At 39.8% G+C, this 21,853-nt stretch overlaps 1 protein-coding gene across 8 annotated transcripts in view; it reads right to left on the reverse strand.

Annotated features, from left to right (window-relative positions):
- Positions 1-726: 726 nt before the first annotated feature.
- Positions 727-21,853, reverse strand: part of ELAVL4 (ELAV like RNA binding protein 4) — a 95,857-nt gene continuing 74,730 nt past the window's right edge. For 6 of the 8 annotated variants that reach the window (XM_083619600.1, XM_083619604.1, XM_083619599.1 and 3 more), the window contains exons 4-7: positions 10,090-10,243; positions 7,451-7,676; positions 5,505-5,543; positions 727-2,492 (exon numbers count right to left, since the gene is read on the reverse strand). In XM_083619600.1, coding sequence (XP_083475726.1) covers positions 2,165-2,492; positions 5,505-5,543; positions 7,451-7,676; positions 10,090-10,243 — 747 coding nt within the window. In that variant the 3' untranslated portion in view covers positions 727-2,164. The remainder of the gene's footprint in view (positions 2,493-5,504; positions 5,544-7,450; positions 7,677-10,089; positions 10,244-21,853) is intronic. The other 2 variants (XM_083619603.1, XM_083619601.1) reach the window with 1 other exon arrangement.

Raw genomic sequence — 21,853 nt, forward strand, 5'->3', positions numbered from 1 at the left:
GTTTTGTTTTGTTTGAAATTTAAAATCATTTCAAAATGTAAATGAACTGATGACATTTAGGATGCACAGCCTTTGCTGTTAAATTATTCTTGTACTACAAAATGTTTGCTGCTTCAGTGTGGAAAATAAATAAATGAAATAAAACCAGTATGTAGTTTACATGCAGTTAGTGGGTATAAGCATGGGGCGGGGAGGGGGGGGAATGCACAAAATAAGCACAAGTTATAAAGAACCATAACGTTTTATTACCATTAAGACTAAACTGGTATTGAAAAAATTGTATATAACAAGACAAGAAAAGCAATAGCAAATTTAACTATCAACTAGATTATGCATAGCGAGTAACTGTTTCTAGTACTCAGGGAAGAGCATGACCTTTTTTTTCTTTTAAATATATAACCATACAAAGCACAAACATACGAAAAGGATCAGTGCACTGAACATGGGAGAGGACTCCCTCAGTCATTTTGTTCCCTTAGCTCTGTTTTCCCCAATCTGAATTACATTAAAATAAAGACCCAGTTGTTGTTGTTTTCTACTGTGCAGTAAGAAAAAAAAATAATATTCACGACAAACATGACAATATATCAAACAATATTTCTACACAGGTTACCTTGATACCTCTTGCCACTTAAGTATCATTAAGAAAACATTTTAAGACATATACAAACGAAACTAGCAAAGTGTTACAACTTAGAATAAGTTAACTAAAAGGAAAAAAATAACTTCTTTATATATATATATATATATTTATATTATATATACACATACACACACAACAAAATGACACAATAATATGCTTCTTCCCATAGTTTAAGTAAACAAATAAGTAGACTAGCCAAACTAGCAATATTTGATTTTGGCATATGCGTCACATCAGCAATTAAATAAATAAGTGTTTCAAGCAACGTAAAGAGTGTTTCAAATGTGCCAACACAGCCCAATTTATATCAGTATGGGCTAGAAAGTGAATCTGAAAATTCTTAACAAATTTAAAGCAAATGTACTTTTTCCCCTCTAAACACATTACATTTAACTATGATACTAAGATATGTAAATAATTTTGTAGCACCTACTGCTCAAAGAAAGGAACTTTTTGATTAAAATTAATTTTTTTCCAAAACTTTTGTTCTGCTGATATCCCATACTGATGACTTAAAGAAAAACCATCCTGCAACTCATCTCCTTGCTTTTGGGTTTTGACTGTGGGTAACTGTGTGCCTGGGAAGAACACTCTCCCGTTCTGTATTTAATATTTTTATTACATGCTATGAAAAGATACGAAGATCATCTGTTTGTAGCCCATCCTTCAAAAAACAATCTACTTAATCCAGTTTAAAACACACATCTTGATCTCTAAAAAGTTACCAGTGCAGTATGAACATGACAAAGTTGTCAATTTCCCCTAAATTAGCCAGTCAAAATATTTTTTTTTCTCAAATCCAGATTCTCTTGTAAAAATTCTTTATATTTTATAAAAATAGATTTTTCTTGAAACCCATTTTCAGCAAAGAGACCACCTCTTTGGCAACATTGTTAATGTTATTTAAACTGTTATGTCATCAGGTATCCCCCCCTTTTACCCTATCCCTAACAGAAGACTGTTTAGTTCACATGATATAAAATAAAAAAGGAAAAATAAAAAAGTTGCAAAATTATGTTTCTCTTTTTTTTCATTTTGCAATTTTTATTGTTCCTCTTTAATTTATGTTGGGGGTTTACCAATCTGATTGGATCAAACATTTTGGAAAAAAAAGAGAGCAAAATCTGCTAATCCCATTAGTCTGTAAAAATGGTTTTAGATTTTTTTCATTTATTTATTTATTTTTCAAATGAGTGAATGGTCATCTTAAAAAGACCCACCTTCAAGGAAGGTAGTAAAACTAGCTGGCCGGGTAAAAATCCCTGCACATTGTTATCTATGTATATTATATTCAACAACGACAGCTATGAAAGAACATTCAATGCATCAAAGGTTTTTTGTTTTTTTTCTAAGCATTATAAAATCCTTTCCTGTTCACAGGATATCAACGTTTTAATACTTAGGCAACACTGGCTTATAAAAGTCCATGGTTGAGTATAAGCCTTGAAAGTTTTTTGTTTGTTTGTTCGTATATATATTTATATATATATATATTTATAATAATTATTAAGGATATGAAATTCAGGATTTATGGGTTTTATTGGTTTTAAAGGAAACTTGCAATACTCTGTCTCCTAAGCGATATCCGTTAAGGCTGGCAATTGCCATGGCAGCTTCATCGTAGTTGGTCATGGTGACAAAGCCAAATCCCTTGCACTTGTTGGTGTTGAAGTCGCGAATCACCTTGACGTTATTGACTGCCCCAAAGGGGCCAAAGAGCTGCCACAAGACACTTTCGTCGGAGTCAGGGGACAAGTTGTAGACAAAGATGCACCACCCAGTCCCAGTGTGGCCAGGGATGTTCATTCCTACAAGGCTCGTCATCCCATCAATTGTGATCGGAGAAAACCTATCAGATTAATAAAGACAAAAGACAAAAAAAGAGAGGAGGGCTAATCTACAGATCAGTTTTCAAGCATACGTTACATAAAACCAAGACCAAGAAAAGAAAAAGAGCCTGTTAAATTCTCTGCAGTGAAGAACGCACATTCAGCACACGGCGTAACGTTCGGTTTAAAATGCACTACTAAATGCCTCTGCAACAACAGCTGCTGAACTCAATATAAGGAACTGAAATTGAGTGTGTATTAGTGGTTCCCTTGGAGAACTTGGCTGCACCCTGCAATCAAATGAAGTCTCCTTTATGTTGTGATCTAGTACATGGTTTTATCTGAGTAGGTTGTAGCTACTACCTTTATTGCCTGATGAAAGCTTAATTGGTTCAATCAAAGGTATCTAAAGGGCTGCCACATGGCAGATGGAGCAAGCTTGTTTCCTCCTGCTCCAGAGGCTGGGACCCAAAGCAATGGCTTCAAGTTACAAGAAAGAAGATTCTGACTAAACATCAGGAAAAACTTTCTGACAGTAAGAGCTGTTCAATGGTGGAACTAACTCCTTCGGAAGGCAGTGGGCTCTCCTTCCTTGGAGATTTTTAAGCCGAGGTTGGATGGCCATCTGTTATGGATACTTTAGATGAGATTCCTGCATTGCAGACTTCTAGACAAAATGACCCTTGGGGTCCCTTCCAACTCTACAATTCTATTGTATTCACACAGGCATCAGTGAATTACCAAGTACCTTTATTTGAAACTACTGAGGCCCTAGAAAAAGCATTGCTATCCTGTCTAAGATGTTGTGTGCAATATGAATGTGTATTACATGTGTGAGTTCTGTCTCTTTACATAGATATATTTAAATCTGTGTGGGGCTAGCTTAGCTGAACCACAACTGTTGATCCCCACAGAGGGCAGCAAGCACTTTTGTTTTCTGTAATTTACTAGACTTATTACTTGCTATACCATTAACATGACAAGTTATGAAAACTAAAGACTGCTTCATGCAAATCTTTGTCCTACATGGATATAATATCTAGGTCCTGGTAGTCAGCAGGACACCCTCCAGTTGTTGTGGACTCTAGTATTTGGGAGGCCCAGCCACGGTGGTGAATGGTCAGGGATGATGGGAGTTTTAGTTCACATTAGCACCCTGATCTAGATGGATTCCAGTGTCCAGAAACTATATGGTAGCTGCTTAAAAACTCACCACATGGTCACCTGAAATCACATGGGGAGGTAGTATTCGGTAGCATGCAATTTAAGCCGATTGTAACTGGTGCGCCACAACCACCCCAGAAATCAAGGGAAGCGGGGAGGTAAAAAGGAACAAAGTTTAACGCTGAGATTATTCAAGCAAAACTGCTTAACCGCCCTAGTTTAAGTTCATCCTTTCAAGGACCAGGTGGTAAGTTCTGAAGTGACCACTATCAACTGAATCTGTGCAGGAAAAATAGGTACTGTTACTTCTAAAGTGCAGTAGGAATGTTTTTTACCCTGCCAGGAGTACAATGATCAGAAAGACTTGGGGAATGTATAAAACAGCTGAAAATCTCTAAATGTTGGGGAGCATGGCTGCCCCCCCCCCTGTGAGATTTCATAAGGCAGACCAAGTGCTGGTTCAAAGCTACAATCCAGAAATATTGCGTGTGTGTGGTTGCACCTACACTGTGCATACAGTATTGACATGCAGCATGAAATATTATACCTGCAGTCTGTGGGTGGCATTCTATATTTCTGATACCTACACCCTGTAATAAAAAGCTAGCCCCCAACCCACCTCACGCTGTCCTTTTAAGAAAATATCTGCACCCAGAAATTTTCATGTCATTAACTAGGAGAGATCAATTCACATCCAAAGGAAGTCAAAATGTTATGTTATTTATGCCCCCCCTCCGTTTTATTGCTGTCCTGATGTATCAATAAAATCTATTTTTTGAAAAAGCAAAAGCACATCCAAAGCATCTCCCTCCTTGGGCATGTCCCCTCCTGTGTCTGCCATCTGGAGGAGAATGGCCCCATTCACACCTCGCAGGAATGTTGGCAAATGCTAATGATCAAATTCTCTTCTGTGGATGTGACAAATGTGGTGTCAAGGAGAGGGGGCTTCCCCACTGGTGAATTTCTGTCCTACTTGGAAATCCACAGAGTGCCTTGCAGCCCACTCCATCTCAAAGACTGGAGTGGGTGGGCCTGTTTTGTCACACCCTACTTTTTCAACATGGATGGATCACAATTGGACATGTGTGCACACAGCTGTGTATGTTCCATGTCATGATACGGTGAGAGGCTATACATACACCATTTTTGGATTATAAATCTAAGAAACAGTCCTTTAACCTCTGTGCTGATGTATGTGGATTATGAACAGAGAAGTCATACTAATGTAACAGTTTCATGCCATCAGGACAGTATTTTCAAATTTCCAGTAGTGACACTATGAAATAAAAATCAGAACAAGCAATTTAACTTAAAAGAAGGCAAACCACAAGCTCCAAATTACTGGAAACACTTGTCAAACCTGCAACAAAGAAAATAAGAGGCCTGATTAAGGTGCACACAGTTACAGCGTTTTATGAAACTTGGGCAGCTCCCTTACCTTTCTAAACAATACTGGGTTTGAGTCACATTTTCAGTGACAATTTCACACTATAAGCCCAGTGACACCAAATCTTTGTTATAATAAACTCTGATTGAGTGAGACTTTAAAAGAGTCATTTAACAATACACTTAGGAAATCAGAATGCTTGTAGCTGTTGCACCTAAACCATCTTAGAAGACCTGTAACAAAAGAAAAAGTAGAACATGCACACAAAAATCACACACTATTTGTGTGTGTGTGTGTGTTTGTGCATGGTGTTAAAGAAAACGAACTGAAGTCCAAACGAAAAGACAGAAAACATTTGGCATGCTGGTGGGGGGGGGGAAAGGAAAGAATTAAAAACAAAATAAAGTTAGTGATTAAAAAAAAATTATAGCACCAATCTGTGCCAACATGGACATCTGGCAATCTGTTCAATTCTAATTACCTCTTTACGCCATAGGCCATATTAAGCAAATTGTCCAGCCTGAAAAGAGAAGGAGGGTCTCTGGGTTAATGTCTCACAGATGGCAAGATTGCTCAATGGAACTTTTATTAATAATGCTCCATTTTCAAAGAAGAAATTCGTAACATCAACTCCTGTACATCTAGCGGGTCTAATGAATCAGCAGCCATAGAGCTGCTTTTACTTCCACAATAAACAAATGACATTTAAAAATGTGCTGGTAATGAAGAAAGGTAACATTCCACCATCTTACAATTTGATTCATCACAGAAGAATCCCCTTGCGGTTTTGCTTCTGCACACTATATTAGCCTGAAATTGTAACTTTTGCTATGATTTCCACTATTTACCTTTCCATTGTCATTAAACCTGTAAATAGAAATAATAATAAAAAATACGCTGGTGGCAGCCGTTTAGGATTGTACTAGTATTGTGAATTGTAGACATTTTTCTTTTGTTGGGATAAATTATTTTTGATGCCTAAAAGCCAGAGCAGATTATCCTAACATTTTTCAGATCAGATCATTAAACAAAGTTGACAATGTTTAGTATGATGGGCAGTCACAATGTAGCATGTATAAAGGCCTCCCCAACTTTAAAAATACGGAGCTTTCCATATTAATGTATTAGGCAAATGGGTTTTTGTTTTCCAAGGGGTCAGGGTTGTAGGCAAAAAATAACGAACTGAAATTAGCTACATTGTTCAGAAGAATTAACTTTAAAATAAAAATGTAACATCCATCACACTTCATCAGAAAAACCAAGAAGTGTTCTGTAAATGCTTTAAATGTGAAACAATTTGTGAATATTCTGTTCAGAAATCTGTATCTGCACAGAATGCTAAACTGTGGTTTTGTTTTAACCTTGGTTAGTTTAAGCAGATATCAATTTGTCTCAACTGACAAGTAAACAAGGCATGGCTTGTTTCCCCAGAACTTGGGTTTACATTCCAGCTGCTCTTGCCGCCACAGTTCGGCAAGCATCTAGGAAAGGTGGCCAAACAAACCATCATTAGGCAAGACTGTTGAGAGAGAGGACATAACATTGAACCACAGTTAAAACAACCTAGGATTTGTGTGGTCAACAACAAACCATGGCTTCACATTGTGATGGTACCAGAAAAAAACCATGGGCTGACACTCAAACACATCCCACTTTGGTTAAACTAACCATGGTTTAGTATTATGTGTGAGGGAGGCCACTTTATATTTATTTCTATCTATATATGTATTATACTCAATGAACAGATACTGAAATAAAACTGTGTGTTCTTTGCACTTTATCTGACCACTTCAAAAGCAGGCATTTAATGCCAATAGGTACTAATGCTTTCTCTATGGAAACAAATCCAAATGTAGAAACAAGTTTATGCAAAAGGCTGCCATGAATAGGGAAAGTCCCCATAACGGTAGTTCATAAGCAGGGCAACTATACTGTGTTAGAGACATCTAACAGGTGATCAGTACTGTCAACTTTGATTGCCAGAGGAAAAGATCTAGTATATAACCTGCTTCCTGCACCTTTTGCTTAACAAGGGATTGCTGCAAGCTAATCATATCCTGGGGCACATGGCAACAAGTACATAGTTTTTTTTTACTGTAACTCTAGTTCCCTCAACTGGGGTTTTTATTTTTTATTACCCAACTGCTATGTTAATCTTTTGTATCTTTTGTATCAATGCACCATGTATAAATGAAAAATGAATTCTGTTTCTCATTTTTATGTGGGGTAATAATTCACACATATTCAGTTTCTTGTTTACATGATTGTCCTATCATTCCTTTGCCCGACAAAATCTGATCAAACCACAGTTCTGTCAACTCAGGAACCTGCAAAAAGATGGCCCACCGAACTCCCAGTCATAAGATACTGAAAATTAACCTATAACTTGGTAAACAACAATAAAATAAATTATTTGGAGAATGTTACCTGAATCTCTGAGCTTGGTGGTGGAGAGGTCCCGGATAGCGTCTGTTGGGAGACTGGTACAGCTGGGAAAGGAGGGCTTGGCTTGTTTTCTGACTGGGGTTATTAGCAAACTTCACAGTAATCGGTTCTGTAGCACCACTAGGCTTCTGGCCATTTAGTCCCTTTATGGCTTCTTCTGCCTCTATTCTCTTATCAAAACGGATAAATCCTACACCACGAGAAACACCTGTGAAAAGAATATTGCATTTAAATAAGCAAAAGAAGAAAGGGAAAAAAGTTTCAAGAACCTACTACACAAGGCCACAGGAAGTTACGTAACACCACAGGAAATAAAGTGTTGCATGCATTGTTGTTGTTTAGTCGTGTCCAACTCTTCGTGACCCCATGGACCAGAGCATGCCAGGCACTCCTGTCTTCCACTGCCTCCCAGAGTTTGGTCAAACTCATGTTTGTAGCTTTGATAACACTGTCCAACCATCTCGTCCTCTGTCGTCCCCTTCTCCTTGTGCCCTCCATCTTTCCCAACATCAGGGTCCTTTCCAGGGAGTCTGCTCTTTTCATGAGGTGGCCAAAGTATTGGAGCCTCGGCTTCAGGATCTGTCCTTCCAGTGAGCACTCAGGGCTGATTTCCTTCAGAATGGATAGGTTTGATCTTCTTGCAGTCCATGGGACTCTCAAGAGTCTCCTCCAGCACCATAATTCAAAAGCATCAATTCTATGGTCCAGCTCTCACTTCCAATACATCACTACTGGGAAAACCATACCTTTAACTATACAGACCTTTGTCGGCAAAGTGATGTCTCTGCTTTTAAAGATGCTATCTAGGTTTGTCATTGCTTTTCTCCCAAGAAGCAGGCGTCTTTTAATTTCGAGACTGCTGTTATCATCTGCAGTGATCATGGAACCCAAGAAAGTAAAATCTCTCACTGCCTCCATTTCTTCCCCTTCTATTTACCAGGAGGTGATGGGACCAGTGGCCATGATCTTAGTTTTTTTGATGCTGAGCTTCAGACCATATTTTGCACTCTCTTCTTTCACCCTCATTAAAAGGTTATTTAATTCCTCCTCACTTTCTGCCATCAAGGTTGTGTCATCAGGATATCTGAGGTTGTTGATATTTCTTCCGGCAATCTTGATTCCGGCTTGGGATTCATCCAGTCCAGCCTTTCGCATGATGAATTCTGCATATAAGTTAAATAAGCAGGGAGACAATATACAGCCTTGTCGTACTCCTTTCCCAATTTTGAACCCATCAGTTGTTCCATATCCAGTTCTAACTGTAGCTTCTTGTCCCACATAGAGATTTTTCAGGAGACAGATGAGGTGATCAGGCACTCCCATTTCTTTGAGAACTTGCCATAGTTTGCTGTGGTCAACACAGTCAAATGCTTTTGCGTATTCAATGAAGCAGAAGTAGATGTTTTTCTGGAACTCTCTAGCTTTCTCCATAATCCAGCACATGTTTGCAATCTGGTCTCTGGTTCTTCTGCCCCTTCGAAATCCAGCTTGCACTTCTGGGAGTTCTTAGTCCACATACTGCTTAAGCCTGCCTTGTAGAATTTTAAGCATAACCTTTTTAACATGTGAAATGAGTGCAATTGTGCACTCATTTTGAGCATTCTTTGGCACTGCCCTTTTCTTTGGGATTGGGATGTAGACTGATCTTCTCCAATCTTCTGGCCGCTGCTGAGTTTTCCAAACTTGCTGGCATAATGAGTGTAGCCGCTTAACAGCATCATCTTTTAAAATTTTAAATAGTTCAGCTGGAATACCATCACTTCCACTGGTCTTGTTATTAGCAGTGCTTTCTAAGGCCCATTTGACTTCACTCTCCAGGATGTCTGGCTCAAGGTCAGCAACCACACTACCTGGGGTGTACGAGACATCCATTTCTTTCTGGTATAATTCCTCTGTGTATTCTCCCCACCTCTTCTTGATGTCTTCTGCTTCTGTTAGGTCCTTACCACTTTTGTCCTTTATTATGGTAATCTTTGTACAAAATGTTCCTTTCATATCTCCAATTTTCTTGAACAGATCTCTGGTTTTTCCCATTCTGTTGTTTTCCTCTATTTCTTTGCATGCATTAAGTTGGCCTTTAAAGAAACCTATTGCAATTGCAACCGTTTTATTTTATTTAAATAATTCACACACTATTTATGTAATCTCTGCGCTGTTTACAAAGATACAGCCTTAATAACTCCACCTATATACGAACATTTATGGTCCTATACACAGTTAGGTAAAAAAAAAAAGTTTAAAAATTGATATAGTTGTAAACATATGGCTGTTTTCCCTCTTATAAATGTGGAATATCATATTTGTCGAAATGTTTTTATGATGAAACCATGTTTATTTCAGCCTGAACCAGAATTCCCTGCCCCCATTCCAACTGATCACACATTTACAAGACTTCCCCAAATTACTGATTTGTCCCCAACCCACCATTTGGAAATTACAGCTGAGTATCAACCTCCCCTCCCTTTGTCAGCAAATCTAAATATGCAATTTCCTTTATATATATTCCTGTGTAGAAAAAGTAGAGCGAAAGCACTTGAGAGCTTTAATTAAAACAGCAAATGAAGGACTTTCCAAACAAATTCAAGTTTAGAAATGTGCTTATAAATAAAACGTTTTTCAACCTGTGACTTGATCAACCAGAATTCTTGAGGTGATGATGCGCCCATATTGCGAGAAAAGCTGCTCTAGCTCTTTCTGGGTCATCGTTTTTGGAAGGCCGCTGACATACAGATTAGCATCTCTGATTGATGCCGAACTTGGACGGGCATAGGAAACCTAGGAGTTAAACAACACATGGTTAAATAATGTATTATGTTTTAAACATAATAATAGCCTGCTGATCAGACCAGTGGCCCATCTAGTCAAGCATCCTGTTCTAACAGTGGCCAAAAACAGATGCCTGAAAGCAGACAAAAACACAACAGCACTCTGCCCATTCTCAGCAAGTGGTATTCAGAAGCACTGCCTCCGACAGTGAGGGAGGAACATCACCATAGTCCTCCATGAATATGTCTAATCCCAATTTAAAACCATCCAAGTTGGCCATTAAATGTGGGAACGAGTTCCATAGTTTATGTGCTTCATGAAGAAGCATTTTCTTTTGTCTGTCTTGAGCTTTCCAACATTACTGGATGTCCTAAGTTCTGGTACTATGAAAGAGGAAGAAAAAAACTCCTCTCGACCCACCTTCTCCATGCCATAATTTTATAAACTCCAGCCATGTCACCTCTTAAATGCCGTTCCTCTAAACTAAAGGCTATAACCTTTCTTCATAGAGGAGTTGCTCGATCCCCTGAATAATTCTGGCTGCCCTTTTCTGAACTTTTTTCAACTCTACAATATCCTTTTTGAGGTGAGGAAATAGAACCGTTCACCGTCTTCCAAATGCAGTTGCACCAGGGATTAGTGCTTTTTCAAAGCTGCCACACACAGGTCGACTATCCACCATGACCCCAAGGTCTTGTACCTGGTCAGTCACTGAGTTTCTCATGAGTTTTAAGAGAAATTAAGACCTTTTTGTCCCAACACGCATCACTTCACACTTGCTTACACTGAACTGCATTTGTTATTTTGCCACCCATCTTTTTTGTTTCAATGACCTTGAACAATTTACTGTTATCGGCAAACGTGGCTGCCTCACTACTCACCCCAATCCTAGATCATATGTGGACAAGCTTAAAAGCACAAATCCCACAAAGACCTTTACATCACACACTTGGTTAACAGACTGTTTTCAACCTTTTGAGTTCCGACAGCTCGTTTAAAATAACCTTCTCACTTGATTCTACCTGCTCTTACTATAGAAACTGAGATGTAGAAAAAATGTTGAGAACAAAAGGAAAGCTGGAAATAATTTTAAAACACATGCAAGGATAAGGTCCTTAAATGCAGGAATAAAAACAGTGACTGAAGATAGGCAGATTAATGTGCAGCCTCCCACACATCAGCTTTGTAAATTTACCCCTTTGGGCTGTGGGTGTATAAAATGATTTACTGTATCCAGCACAATCTGAACGAACCTGGTATGTACAGGTTCAGTGTTGTTTTGCTTTAACGGTTAGAAACAGATGAGGCTTTCTACAGAGAGATATTTTCTCTTTATGTATTCATACTAAACTGGCAGGATCTGCCCTGATTGCATTACAGAATAACTAACGAAACATCTGCTTAGTGAACCCATTCTCAGCATCATGCTATTTTCAACTCAGTTCTAACTGCCCCTCAACCTGGAAAAACATCCAGCTGATGCTAGTCAATACATATTAAAATATTATACAGAATTCTAATAATGCTTTAGCAAAATACAACACATTTCGGTGAAAGAATGATTTAATATTCATTTTAATAACTGCAGTCAACATACAATGTATGATTTATATATAGAGGTCTGTTTAATTTGTCAATATTGTTTCCTATTTCCACCAGCTCCAGTTTGAAAATGTGTATTTTTCATCTTACAAAAAGCCATTTTGCCAACCCATTCCTTGTACTGCTAGCAATTCCACACAGAGTATAAAGAGATTAAGCTTTCCGGCACACTATAATACTCGAATATACAAACCCAACAACTTTGTGAAGCTTTTCACTTTTGTCTAAAACTAAGTATTTAAAGTCTAGCTTATCCATAAATTGCTGTATTACATTCACGCAACAGCATGTGTGGAGGGGGTTCAAGTCAGTAACACGACAAGTAACACCTATCTCTCAAAAAGGCAACTGATAGATGTATGTATTTTCTCCACTTCTAAAAACAGATGAGTCAACAAAGAAAATATCAGAGAAAACTAATATTTGCCTCCACAATCTTCATTAGAAGAAGATAAACACGTTACACATGTTTACACTGCAAAGAATTTAAAACCACATTTCAATATTTAGGAGTCAGACATAACTTATTTTCTAAAGTATCCCAGTGCATATAAATATAAATGTTAAAAAGAATTGTGATAAAAAGGGAACAAACAATTAGAGGGACTGGTTATAGTGTATGATAGTGGTTTTCAAATTTTAGGTTCAGGGAACATTGAGTCTTTCACAAAACTCTACAGAGGCATAGGATACTGAGACACAGTGTCTTCAAGCCCCATCAGCTATCATTCGTCATCAGCAAAGCCTGTGATGTGGCAAATGTACACTTATCCACAATGGGTTTGTGAAGATAACATTTCCTTACTTACACCTCATCCCAAATTGTTTTGGGGAAAGAGCTACTGCTCTCTTCTTTTATTTCCCCATGCAAAGTTGTAGGTGGATGTCAAAGATATATTGGCTATTCCTCTTGTAATACTTGCACAATATTATTACCCCAGTCAACAAGTCCTCATATGCTGGAAATGGGCATATCTGCATGTGAAACAGATTATAAGAGTTGGGTTGAGGGGCCATTAGGTAGCAAAGGTTTGGAAGTCAGCCTAACTTCAGCATTTTAAAAACACCTGTGTATGCATAAAACTAGCTGCAATAAACATAAACATAGCTTGTCAAAAACATGTTTATTTTTATCAAGTTAATTCCTATTTTGTTTCTGCAGTGATTACAATTTTTTTAAAGAGGCTTACATACAAAATACAGCCATCAGTTCTATTCCTTTGTGGGATGTAATCAAAAAATCCCAATATTTAGTCAGGCATCAGACATATGAAAGACTGCCTGCAGTGATCCTGTAACTGCCTACTCACTGGATTTTCTTCCTCTAATCTCACATGATCTTGCAGATAAGCACAAAAATGTACTAGGCCATGTATTGTGAGGAAGGATTGGGGAGCAAAAGGAGAATTAAAAACATACTGGTAAGGCGTATTAGCAGCAAAGTACTCACTATATTTCTTCTGGCAATAAAACAAATGAGCCTGGCTACTCACCACCACCACCAATGTAGGAATATTGCCAGGGTACTATGATTTGCAACCTAGAGGCAATGGAGTGCCCAGGTAGAGTTTGATTTTATCTTGAAAAAATTAGATTCGTCATAGCAATGTAGCAAACACCTACTGTTATCCCCTAACTGTAATGACTTTCTGGCTCTACTATATACAGACTTTTTCACTTCTTCTCAGCACTTGTGTGAATGTAGGATTACATGGCATGCATCTGATAAAGTGTGTTGTAATTCACAAAAACCGATGTCACAATAACATTGTCTAAGGAGGCAAAGGTTCTTTTTTATTTTAACTATACCATACCAACACAGGTGCCACTCAAAATTTCATAGCCTAAATAATACATGCTATTTTTTTAAGTCCTAGTGTTTCTATATAAACTGTGTTTGTGAACATAATTTCATGCATTCATCTGTATATAGTAAAACTACTTGTTGCCATTGTAGTGTCTTCAAAATATGTGGATCATAAAGGTAATGGTACCCCTGACCGTTAGGTCCAGTCGCGGACGACTCTGGGGTTGCGGTGCTCATTTCGCTCTATAGGCCGAGGGAGCCGGCGTTTGTCCGCAGACAGCTTCTGGGTCATGTGGCCAGAATGACAGAACTGCTTCTGGCAAACCAGAGCAGCGCACGTAAATGCCGTTTACCTTCCCGCCAGAGCGGTACCTATTTATCTACTTGCACTTTGACATGCTTTCGAACTGCTAGGTGGTCAGAAGCAGGGACTGAACAACGGGAGCTCACCCTGTCGCGGGGATTCGAACCACCAACCTTCTGATCGGCAAGTCCTAGGCTCTGTGGTTTAGACCACAGCGCCACCCGCATCCCTATATGTGGATCATAGGTTTGTCCTAATTCTGACTCCTAAGACACATATAAGACCGCAAGGAGTGGGGGGGGGGGGAGAATGGAAAGTACTCATTCAGGTGACATGCACAAATAACATCAGATGTAAGACTTGGAGAATGAAAACTACATGTATTCAAACTTCAATACCCAAGCAACCTGAGCTTTAACTTTCTTGGAAGCTGTCCTCTAAGTCTAATATTCTAATACAGTGGTGCCTCCCAAGACGAAATTAATCCGTTCCGCGAGTCTCTTTGTCTTGCGGTTTATTCGTCTTGCAAAGCACGGCTATTAGTGGCTTAGCGGCTATTAACGGCTTAGCGGCTTTAAGAAAAAGGAAACAAACTCGCAAGAACTCGCAAGACGTTTCGTCTTGTGAAGCAAGCCCATAGGGAAAATCTTCTTGCGAAGCGACGCAAAAACCGAAAAACCCTTTCGTCTTGCGCGTTTTTCGTTTTGCGAGGCATTCGTCTTGCGGGGCACCACTGTAATTATATGAAGCAGCTAATGCCTCTTTTACATTCAATGTTACTAGCCTCGTGGTACTCTTCCTTTTCTCGTTTACCAAGACAAGTTGAACACTGGAAAAACAGGAAACCGGGAGAAAGCAAAATGGACAAATCTAACTTAAATAATACAACCTATGCTTTATAATGAATGACAACAAAACATTCCAAAATCTTGGAATGTAAAGGACACATTCCTAACGCTGGAATTTTAAAGTTTTGTTTATGGTGGGTAAGCACCTTCCTATTCACATAACAAGATAATTGTAATGGCTAAAGTCAGGCATAGGCAAACTCCGGTCCTCCAGATGTTTGGGACTACAATTCCCATCATCCCTGACCACTAGTCCTGTTAGCTAGGGATGATGGGAATTGTAGTCCCAAACATCTGGAGGGCCTGAGTTTGCCTATGCCTGGCTTAAGTGTTAAGTTACTACAGGAAAAGGGAAGGAGGCAGTAGCTCTGTCTCTTTTGGCCATACTGGTCACCATCCAACTTGCGGAGGGTGAATGTCTCAATTGCATAGCTTGCTATACTCATTGGGGTTCCCTGTCTGTTTCAGTACCCTGGAAAGTCAGGGTTCTAGAATGTGCAGGACAGTGATAAAGTGGTGGAAGCAGCAGCAGCACGCAGAGCTGCATGAATGTTTCTTGCTGCTCCCTTCACTTACTTGAAATGGGGGGGGGGGGAACATAACTGTGGAATTTAAACACAGTGGTAACTGGGCAGTTGTGCAGATCATATTAAAGGATGCAGATAAGAAACAGGGCTTCAAATAAGAGCGGGGTAGGTCAGAAGACCGCACTGTAGTTCAGCTGCAGAGACAGCAAAGAGAAAGGACTCAGGAGACAGCCGCAAATAAAATGTTTCACTCCAAAGAGAGGTGGGAATTATTTTCTAAGCCTTGTAGCCATGCAGCGTCTGTGTGTTTTGCGGCACCGGAAGACAGGGATAAACCTCCTCTCCCCACATGCTGCAATCCCAATAACAGAGCCCCCTGAGCATGCAGTTAAGGACAAACAAGCAATGTAGCTGCACACTATGTATTAAGCGCTAACATGCAGTTTGACCAATACATCACAACTGGAAAGAAGAGCCAAGAGTAGTAGTTTGACAAATCCTAAAATGAAGGCCAAAACACACATTTATTTACTAAGTGTGGTTAGCAACTGCATATTATTATTTTTTTTAAAAAAATAGATACCAGGTGTGACGGTCATTTCCAAAAGGAGGGAAGATTTAGCCCTCCCTTCCCGAACCATGATTCCCAATGATAATCAGCCCCTCTTGCCCACAGAGTTACAAGGCATAGAAAAGTACAGTGGGAGCTGTTTTTCAGACAGAGCAATCCAAATACCTTTATGCTGGCATAGAGCGCTCACTACTGCCCAGTGAATTTGTGTGTGTTAACGTCCTGCTGGAAGGATCCAAAATGAAGTGTTGCAGGGAGGGGCTCAGTAGGCAGTGCATTAAACTTTTAATCTTAGGATTGTGGGTTCAAGCCCCATGTTGGGCAAAAAGATTCCCACATTGCAGGGGGTTGGACTAGATGACCCTCGTGATCCTTTCCAACTCTACAATTCTTTGATTCCCTCCCGCATATATTGAAGCTTCTATATTTATAAAGCCACTTTTTAAGGCTCATTTTCAGTGGTCACTCTAGATGGCACAATTACTTCTGATCGTCATTCAATTTTCTGCCATTTTCTTATAACATCTATGCTCTATTCCAGATGTGGGAGGGATATATGAGATACGTGGATGTACTATTTAGTTAGAATCATGGGTCTGGAAAGTTTGTTGAAATGTCTTTTAAAAAACAAGAGGGATCTCTGGGAATGCACGCAGCCGGAGCCTTTTCAGGATCTGCCCTAAATCCCTCCACAATCCATCCAGCAAGAACACAAATTATATAAGCTGTCTGCAAAGTAGGGATCGGAACAAATTTGGTTCAGGTCACATTTAAAGGCGAATCTATCAAACCTGCGCTTTCCAAAACAATATGAGAACCAAAACACAACCATCCCTTGAAATTCACACTTAACCAAATTTTGTGATATAGTTACCCAATCAAACAATGGGTAGAAATCAATATAGTGCTAAAGAGACTATTCAGCTCAACTATTTCTGCTTTCTTGACAAAGCTAACTCCCCTCTCCTCTCCCTATATGCTGTTCTGGGGCTTCCTCTCTCTTCCCCTTCCCAAGCAACGGCTATCAGTTACACTCTTTGTATATTTATTCTGTATCTGTTAACAGAGCGTAAGTACTAAATATGTTGGAGCTTAGTAAGTGTCTTGCTGTGGTACCCATGGAGGCAGCACAGGAAAAAACCGAATTCATGTGCAGACAGTACTTTCCAGAATGCTTTGTTTACCTTTCATAACAAGTTGCACAGGGGGATTATGTAATTCAAGTGAAATAGGAGCATCAATAACTATTAAGTCAAGATGTTCTGGGGGATACAGATAATGCTTCAGGATATACCTAAACCAGGAAGTTCAATGAAAAGGAAAAGAAATAGATCACTCCATTTGTCACCATTTGCTCTTGGGTTTCATCAACTGCTTGAGGTGAAATACGCTGCAGGAGTTGGGCCATTTGATCACGTCACCTTTATCCTAATGTAATGTTTATTACCATGTTCATTATTAATATTTAAGTTGTGCCAGTCAGTAGCACAAATAGGTAATTTAATATGGAGGTGACTAAGTAGCTTCTGAGGGTGCACATTAAGGAGTGTAGGTAAGATGCAAGTGAGAGAGAAAGATTAGACTTGATGAAAAAGCAACAAGGAAGGAAGAAGGGAATGTGAAGCATTATGTACCTAAATGAATGGATGCACAACAGTTCAGGAAGGGTTCTACAGGGGAACACAGAGGAACCTAAAGAGATCTGCTCATGTTATGCATATTTTCGGGAATAAAGAACCCTAAAATCCAGGTGCTTGTTTTCATGCCTGAAACACAAAACTGGATGTGGCATTTATAGTTTCCTGCTTGGCAGGGGGTTGGACTCGATGGCCCTTGTGGTCTCTTCCAACTCTATGATTCTATGATATAATACACCATGAATATTCCTTCTTGTACAGCGTCTTTTTGGTAACACCGTTAACTCTTCCAAATGGGGAAATGTTATTGTTGGGGAAGCAAAGAATTCCCTACTTACCAGAGAGCTACTTTTGAGAAAAGTGAAGAAAAATGTGCTCTTAGCAATTTAAAAAAATGTGTGACTCCAAATATATGTGAGAAGCAAGATAATAATCAACTCACTCCTTTCCTAAGGAGAAAAAAAGACCAAACTGGATCCTATTAGGAACATCATTATCAGTATTATTTATTGCTAGGGGCTGTGTCCCTGCTTGCTTCATTCGTCACCCCACCCTCAAGACCTCACCAACCCCCTCCACTAACCCCTTTAGGTCCACAAAGAAGGTCCTCAGATGATGAACACATGGTCTGGGTAGGTTCATGTGTGAGGAGCTGGTCCTTAAGGTACTGGAATCTTGACCAGCACTTTGAACTGAGTCTGGAACTTAATTAGCAGCCAACTGTGCCAGGATTAGTATGGTATCACCAGATCACCTAGTCTGCCCTCTGAATCCTGCACTATGTGCCGTTTCTGAACTGTATTCAAACGCAGCGCGAAGTATAACACATTGCAGTAATCTAAAGCAAGAAGTTAGTACAGTGTTTATAATAGAAGTTAGGCTACCCCTGTCAAGACAGCGTCATAACTGTGCCACCAGTGAAAGCTGATGGAAGGTACTCTGTGCCACTGAGGTCACTTGCGTCTCCACAGACACCTGCTGTGTCCCTAAGCACCCCCAAACTGTATTCTTGCTCCTTTAGGAGAAGCTCAACTCTATCCAGAACAGGTAATGAAAAACAGATTTGTGTCTCATCTGATTATTGATGACAACACAGTCCAAATCCCTGGATGAGCCCAGCCAGTGGTTTAATGTAGATGCTAAACAGCCTGGGGGGACAAATCTGGTCCGTGTGGCATCCCACACTGGAGAATCCATGGGGCCAAGCAGCATCTCCCAACACCACTCTCTGGAGATGGGCATCTAAGTAGGGTAGGAACTATTTTAAAGTGAAACCACCCACTCCCAAATTGGACAGCCACTCTAAAAGAATACCATGGTCAATCAACACTCTCCCTGTTTCTCATCCATCCCTAACCCAACAAATACAGAGCGACCAAGGCAGTTTCTGTGTCAAAACAAGGCCCAAACCCCAATTTAAATGGATCTAGAAAACCAGACGGGATCCAAGAGAACCTGATTCTGGTTAGCAACCACCCGCTTAAGGACTTTGCTCAGTAACATCAGATGATTAGCTTTATATTGCTATTTTCAAATTAATTTGCTATTCTAATTCAACATCAAATGGATTAGAATAACTGCTTGGCTGAAGTTATTCAGTTGGTCTGCCATCTGGTAATTCAGTCCTAGGGCTTGGAACATGGTAAGGAGGAGGCAAGAATTACATGAAGCCCTAAAGCAGGTGTGTCTGAGCTGAATTTATTTTAAGCTAGATATAAAACTATGATGCAGGATACTAGCATTATAATTATTTAGACATCGCAACTGTTTATAGGTTAAGAGATCACACTATCTTCAGGAGGGGCAGTTAACACTAATTCACATGGACCTCACACTGAGCCAGTGTAGTGTATTAAATGCTGGTTTTGGCCCAGATCACTCTCAGGCTACCTACTTCACAGTAATGGTGTGAAGATGAAATGGGGAAACCCCATGTGTGCTGCACTGCACTGAGATCCTCAAAGGAAGGATAGTGTGTTATTACTAGGATTGTTTTCATGTAAGAATCATTTACCACGAAACATGCCAAAGCAGTTAACAATAAATAAAAACAAACATACATCAACTATAAAAAGATATATAAATACAATTTCCAGTTCAATGCAGATAAAGATTAGGTAAAAACCTTCACTTGAAAGGCTTGTGACAAGAGGAATGCCTTTATTAGGCACCCAAACCACACTAAAGGTATGATTCCTATATCATACCTCCTGATGAGAAGACATGCGCAGGGTATAGTGTTCAATTGGGTATGTGTGGGTGAGTTAATCTTTTAGATACCCTAGCCTTGAAATCTCCCAGTGTTCGAAACTTCTACTGTTCTAGGCACATTTTGTGACTGGGAATTTCATTAGTGTGAGCAGTTTCTGAGCTCTGGGCGCAGTACTGCACCTAAGGTATCAGATTAAAACTGCAGAGTGGAAGGAAAGGAGGACCATTTTCTGCCTCCCCACTTCTAGCTACTCTTTGAAGACTGGAAGAGACCCTCCTAAAAATTTAAGGGGGGTGGGCAGGAGAAGGACTAGACCATGTGAAAAATGAACACAGTATTTTAGCTACAGTTCATTCATTTTCAGCTTTGTATTCTTGTTATTAAAAAAGTGCGCCTAGACATTCTGTTGTTGCACCCATAACCTAGGTTTAAGGTGCCATTTAGCTCCTAGCTTTCATATCTCAGTTTCTAACACTGAAATCTCCTAATGATAGCTCCCAATGGCTTCATACATGCTAAATGACACCGGGGGGGGGGGGGGCGGCAGGATGGTACCTTGCAGCACCCCACTGCCAGGGGGCTGAAAAACCACCAGTCTATTCTCTGAAACTGACCTCAAAGAAAGGATCAGAACCACTGTAAAATAGTAATAATTTATTATTTATATGCCGCCTATCTGACTGGGTTTTCCCAGCCACTCTGGGCAGCTTCCAACAAATTAAAACACAATACAAAATCAAACACTGAAAACACTGCTCATCTCATCAGTTTCGGACCACATCGTGTTCAATGGTATCACACACCATTACAGGGTCACACATCCCTTGTACTCCTGATAAAAGCCATACGCTAGGGTGCTCACTGTTGATTCAGTCCCCAAACCAAGCCTGATTCTTGACTGGAATATGTCAATAACTCATATCACTCAATAATACTTGTTACTGTCCTGTCATAGCCCCCTCAATCACCTTCCCTCAAGAATTGGCATTTGTGAAAGGGCAGTGATTGTCACAAACGAGGGGGTCCAATGTAGGCTTTTCCAGGAGTGGTTGAATCAAAGCATCTTTCAAAACTGCCAGGAGCATTCCATCCTGCAATGATGTGTTGACCACACCCAGGGCGCACCCGGTCAACCTCGCTTGGCGTGCTTTAATAAGCCAAGAGGGAACAAGGGCTGAGGAAGCAAATGGTTGGGTGCATTGTTCCAAGCATCTTGCACACATTTTAGGTGACATCAGCTGAAACCTATCCATGTCACAGCAGCCACTGCACTGGATGCCTCACTGGAGGCTGAAATAAATGCGGTGTGAAGATTGTGACAGAAGTGACAAATGTGATAGTTATATAGATCTCTGAGTACAAGGTGGACGACAACTTTGGGCATGCTGTTATTTTTCAGTGTATGGTTGGCACCTGACAGTTAAACTGTGAGACCTGACTTTGCAATCAGCTCCTCGTGTGCACAATGGACATCTATCACGGCAGCAAAACAGACAGGTGACAGCCGTCTCACATTGTGGACTCAGCCCCCCCACTCCAAAAGCTACAGCTTCCTCTCTGACAAAACTGTGTTTTAAGAAAATTTGAATTAATGCATTTCTTCCCTGGCCTGACCTCCCCGAGCCACTGCTTTTATACTGGTCAAAAATTCTGTCTGTGTTCAAACAAAAGGTTTATAACTTCTCCACTTGTTACGCCTCCAAAGATGAAGACCAAAAATTTAAATGTTGCCCAATGGCCAAGATGTTTGAAATTTGATGGGCATAACAGGGTGACCAACACCATGACACACACTATAAGATGTCAAAATAATTTCTGTAACAAGGGTATTTGAAATTTGTGTTGTCTCATGGGAATGTTCTTATATATGGTGATCATTATTCCATTAAAAGTGTGATTATTTGCTAGCATCTTCCTTTTTCTTAAATGCTTGTCACTGCAAGAGCTAGGGCTGCAGATAGATGCTCTGGTCATCTACAGTGGTCTCTGACATCATGTCAAAGATGACACATGAGAGAGTTTAAAGACCTACACTAGCAATGTATTTCCTTTTAATGACAACCATTTATGTGACAAAATTTAACTACTTGCCCTCATGCAATTACTTGGCC

The sequence above is a fragment of the Podarcis filfolensis genome, assembly GCF_964270895.1.
Source record: "Podarcis filfolensis genome assembly, chromosome: 6".
Taxonomy (NCBI): domain Eukaryota; kingdom Metazoa; phylum Chordata; class Lepidosauria; order Squamata; family Lacertidae; genus Podarcis; species Podarcis filfolensis.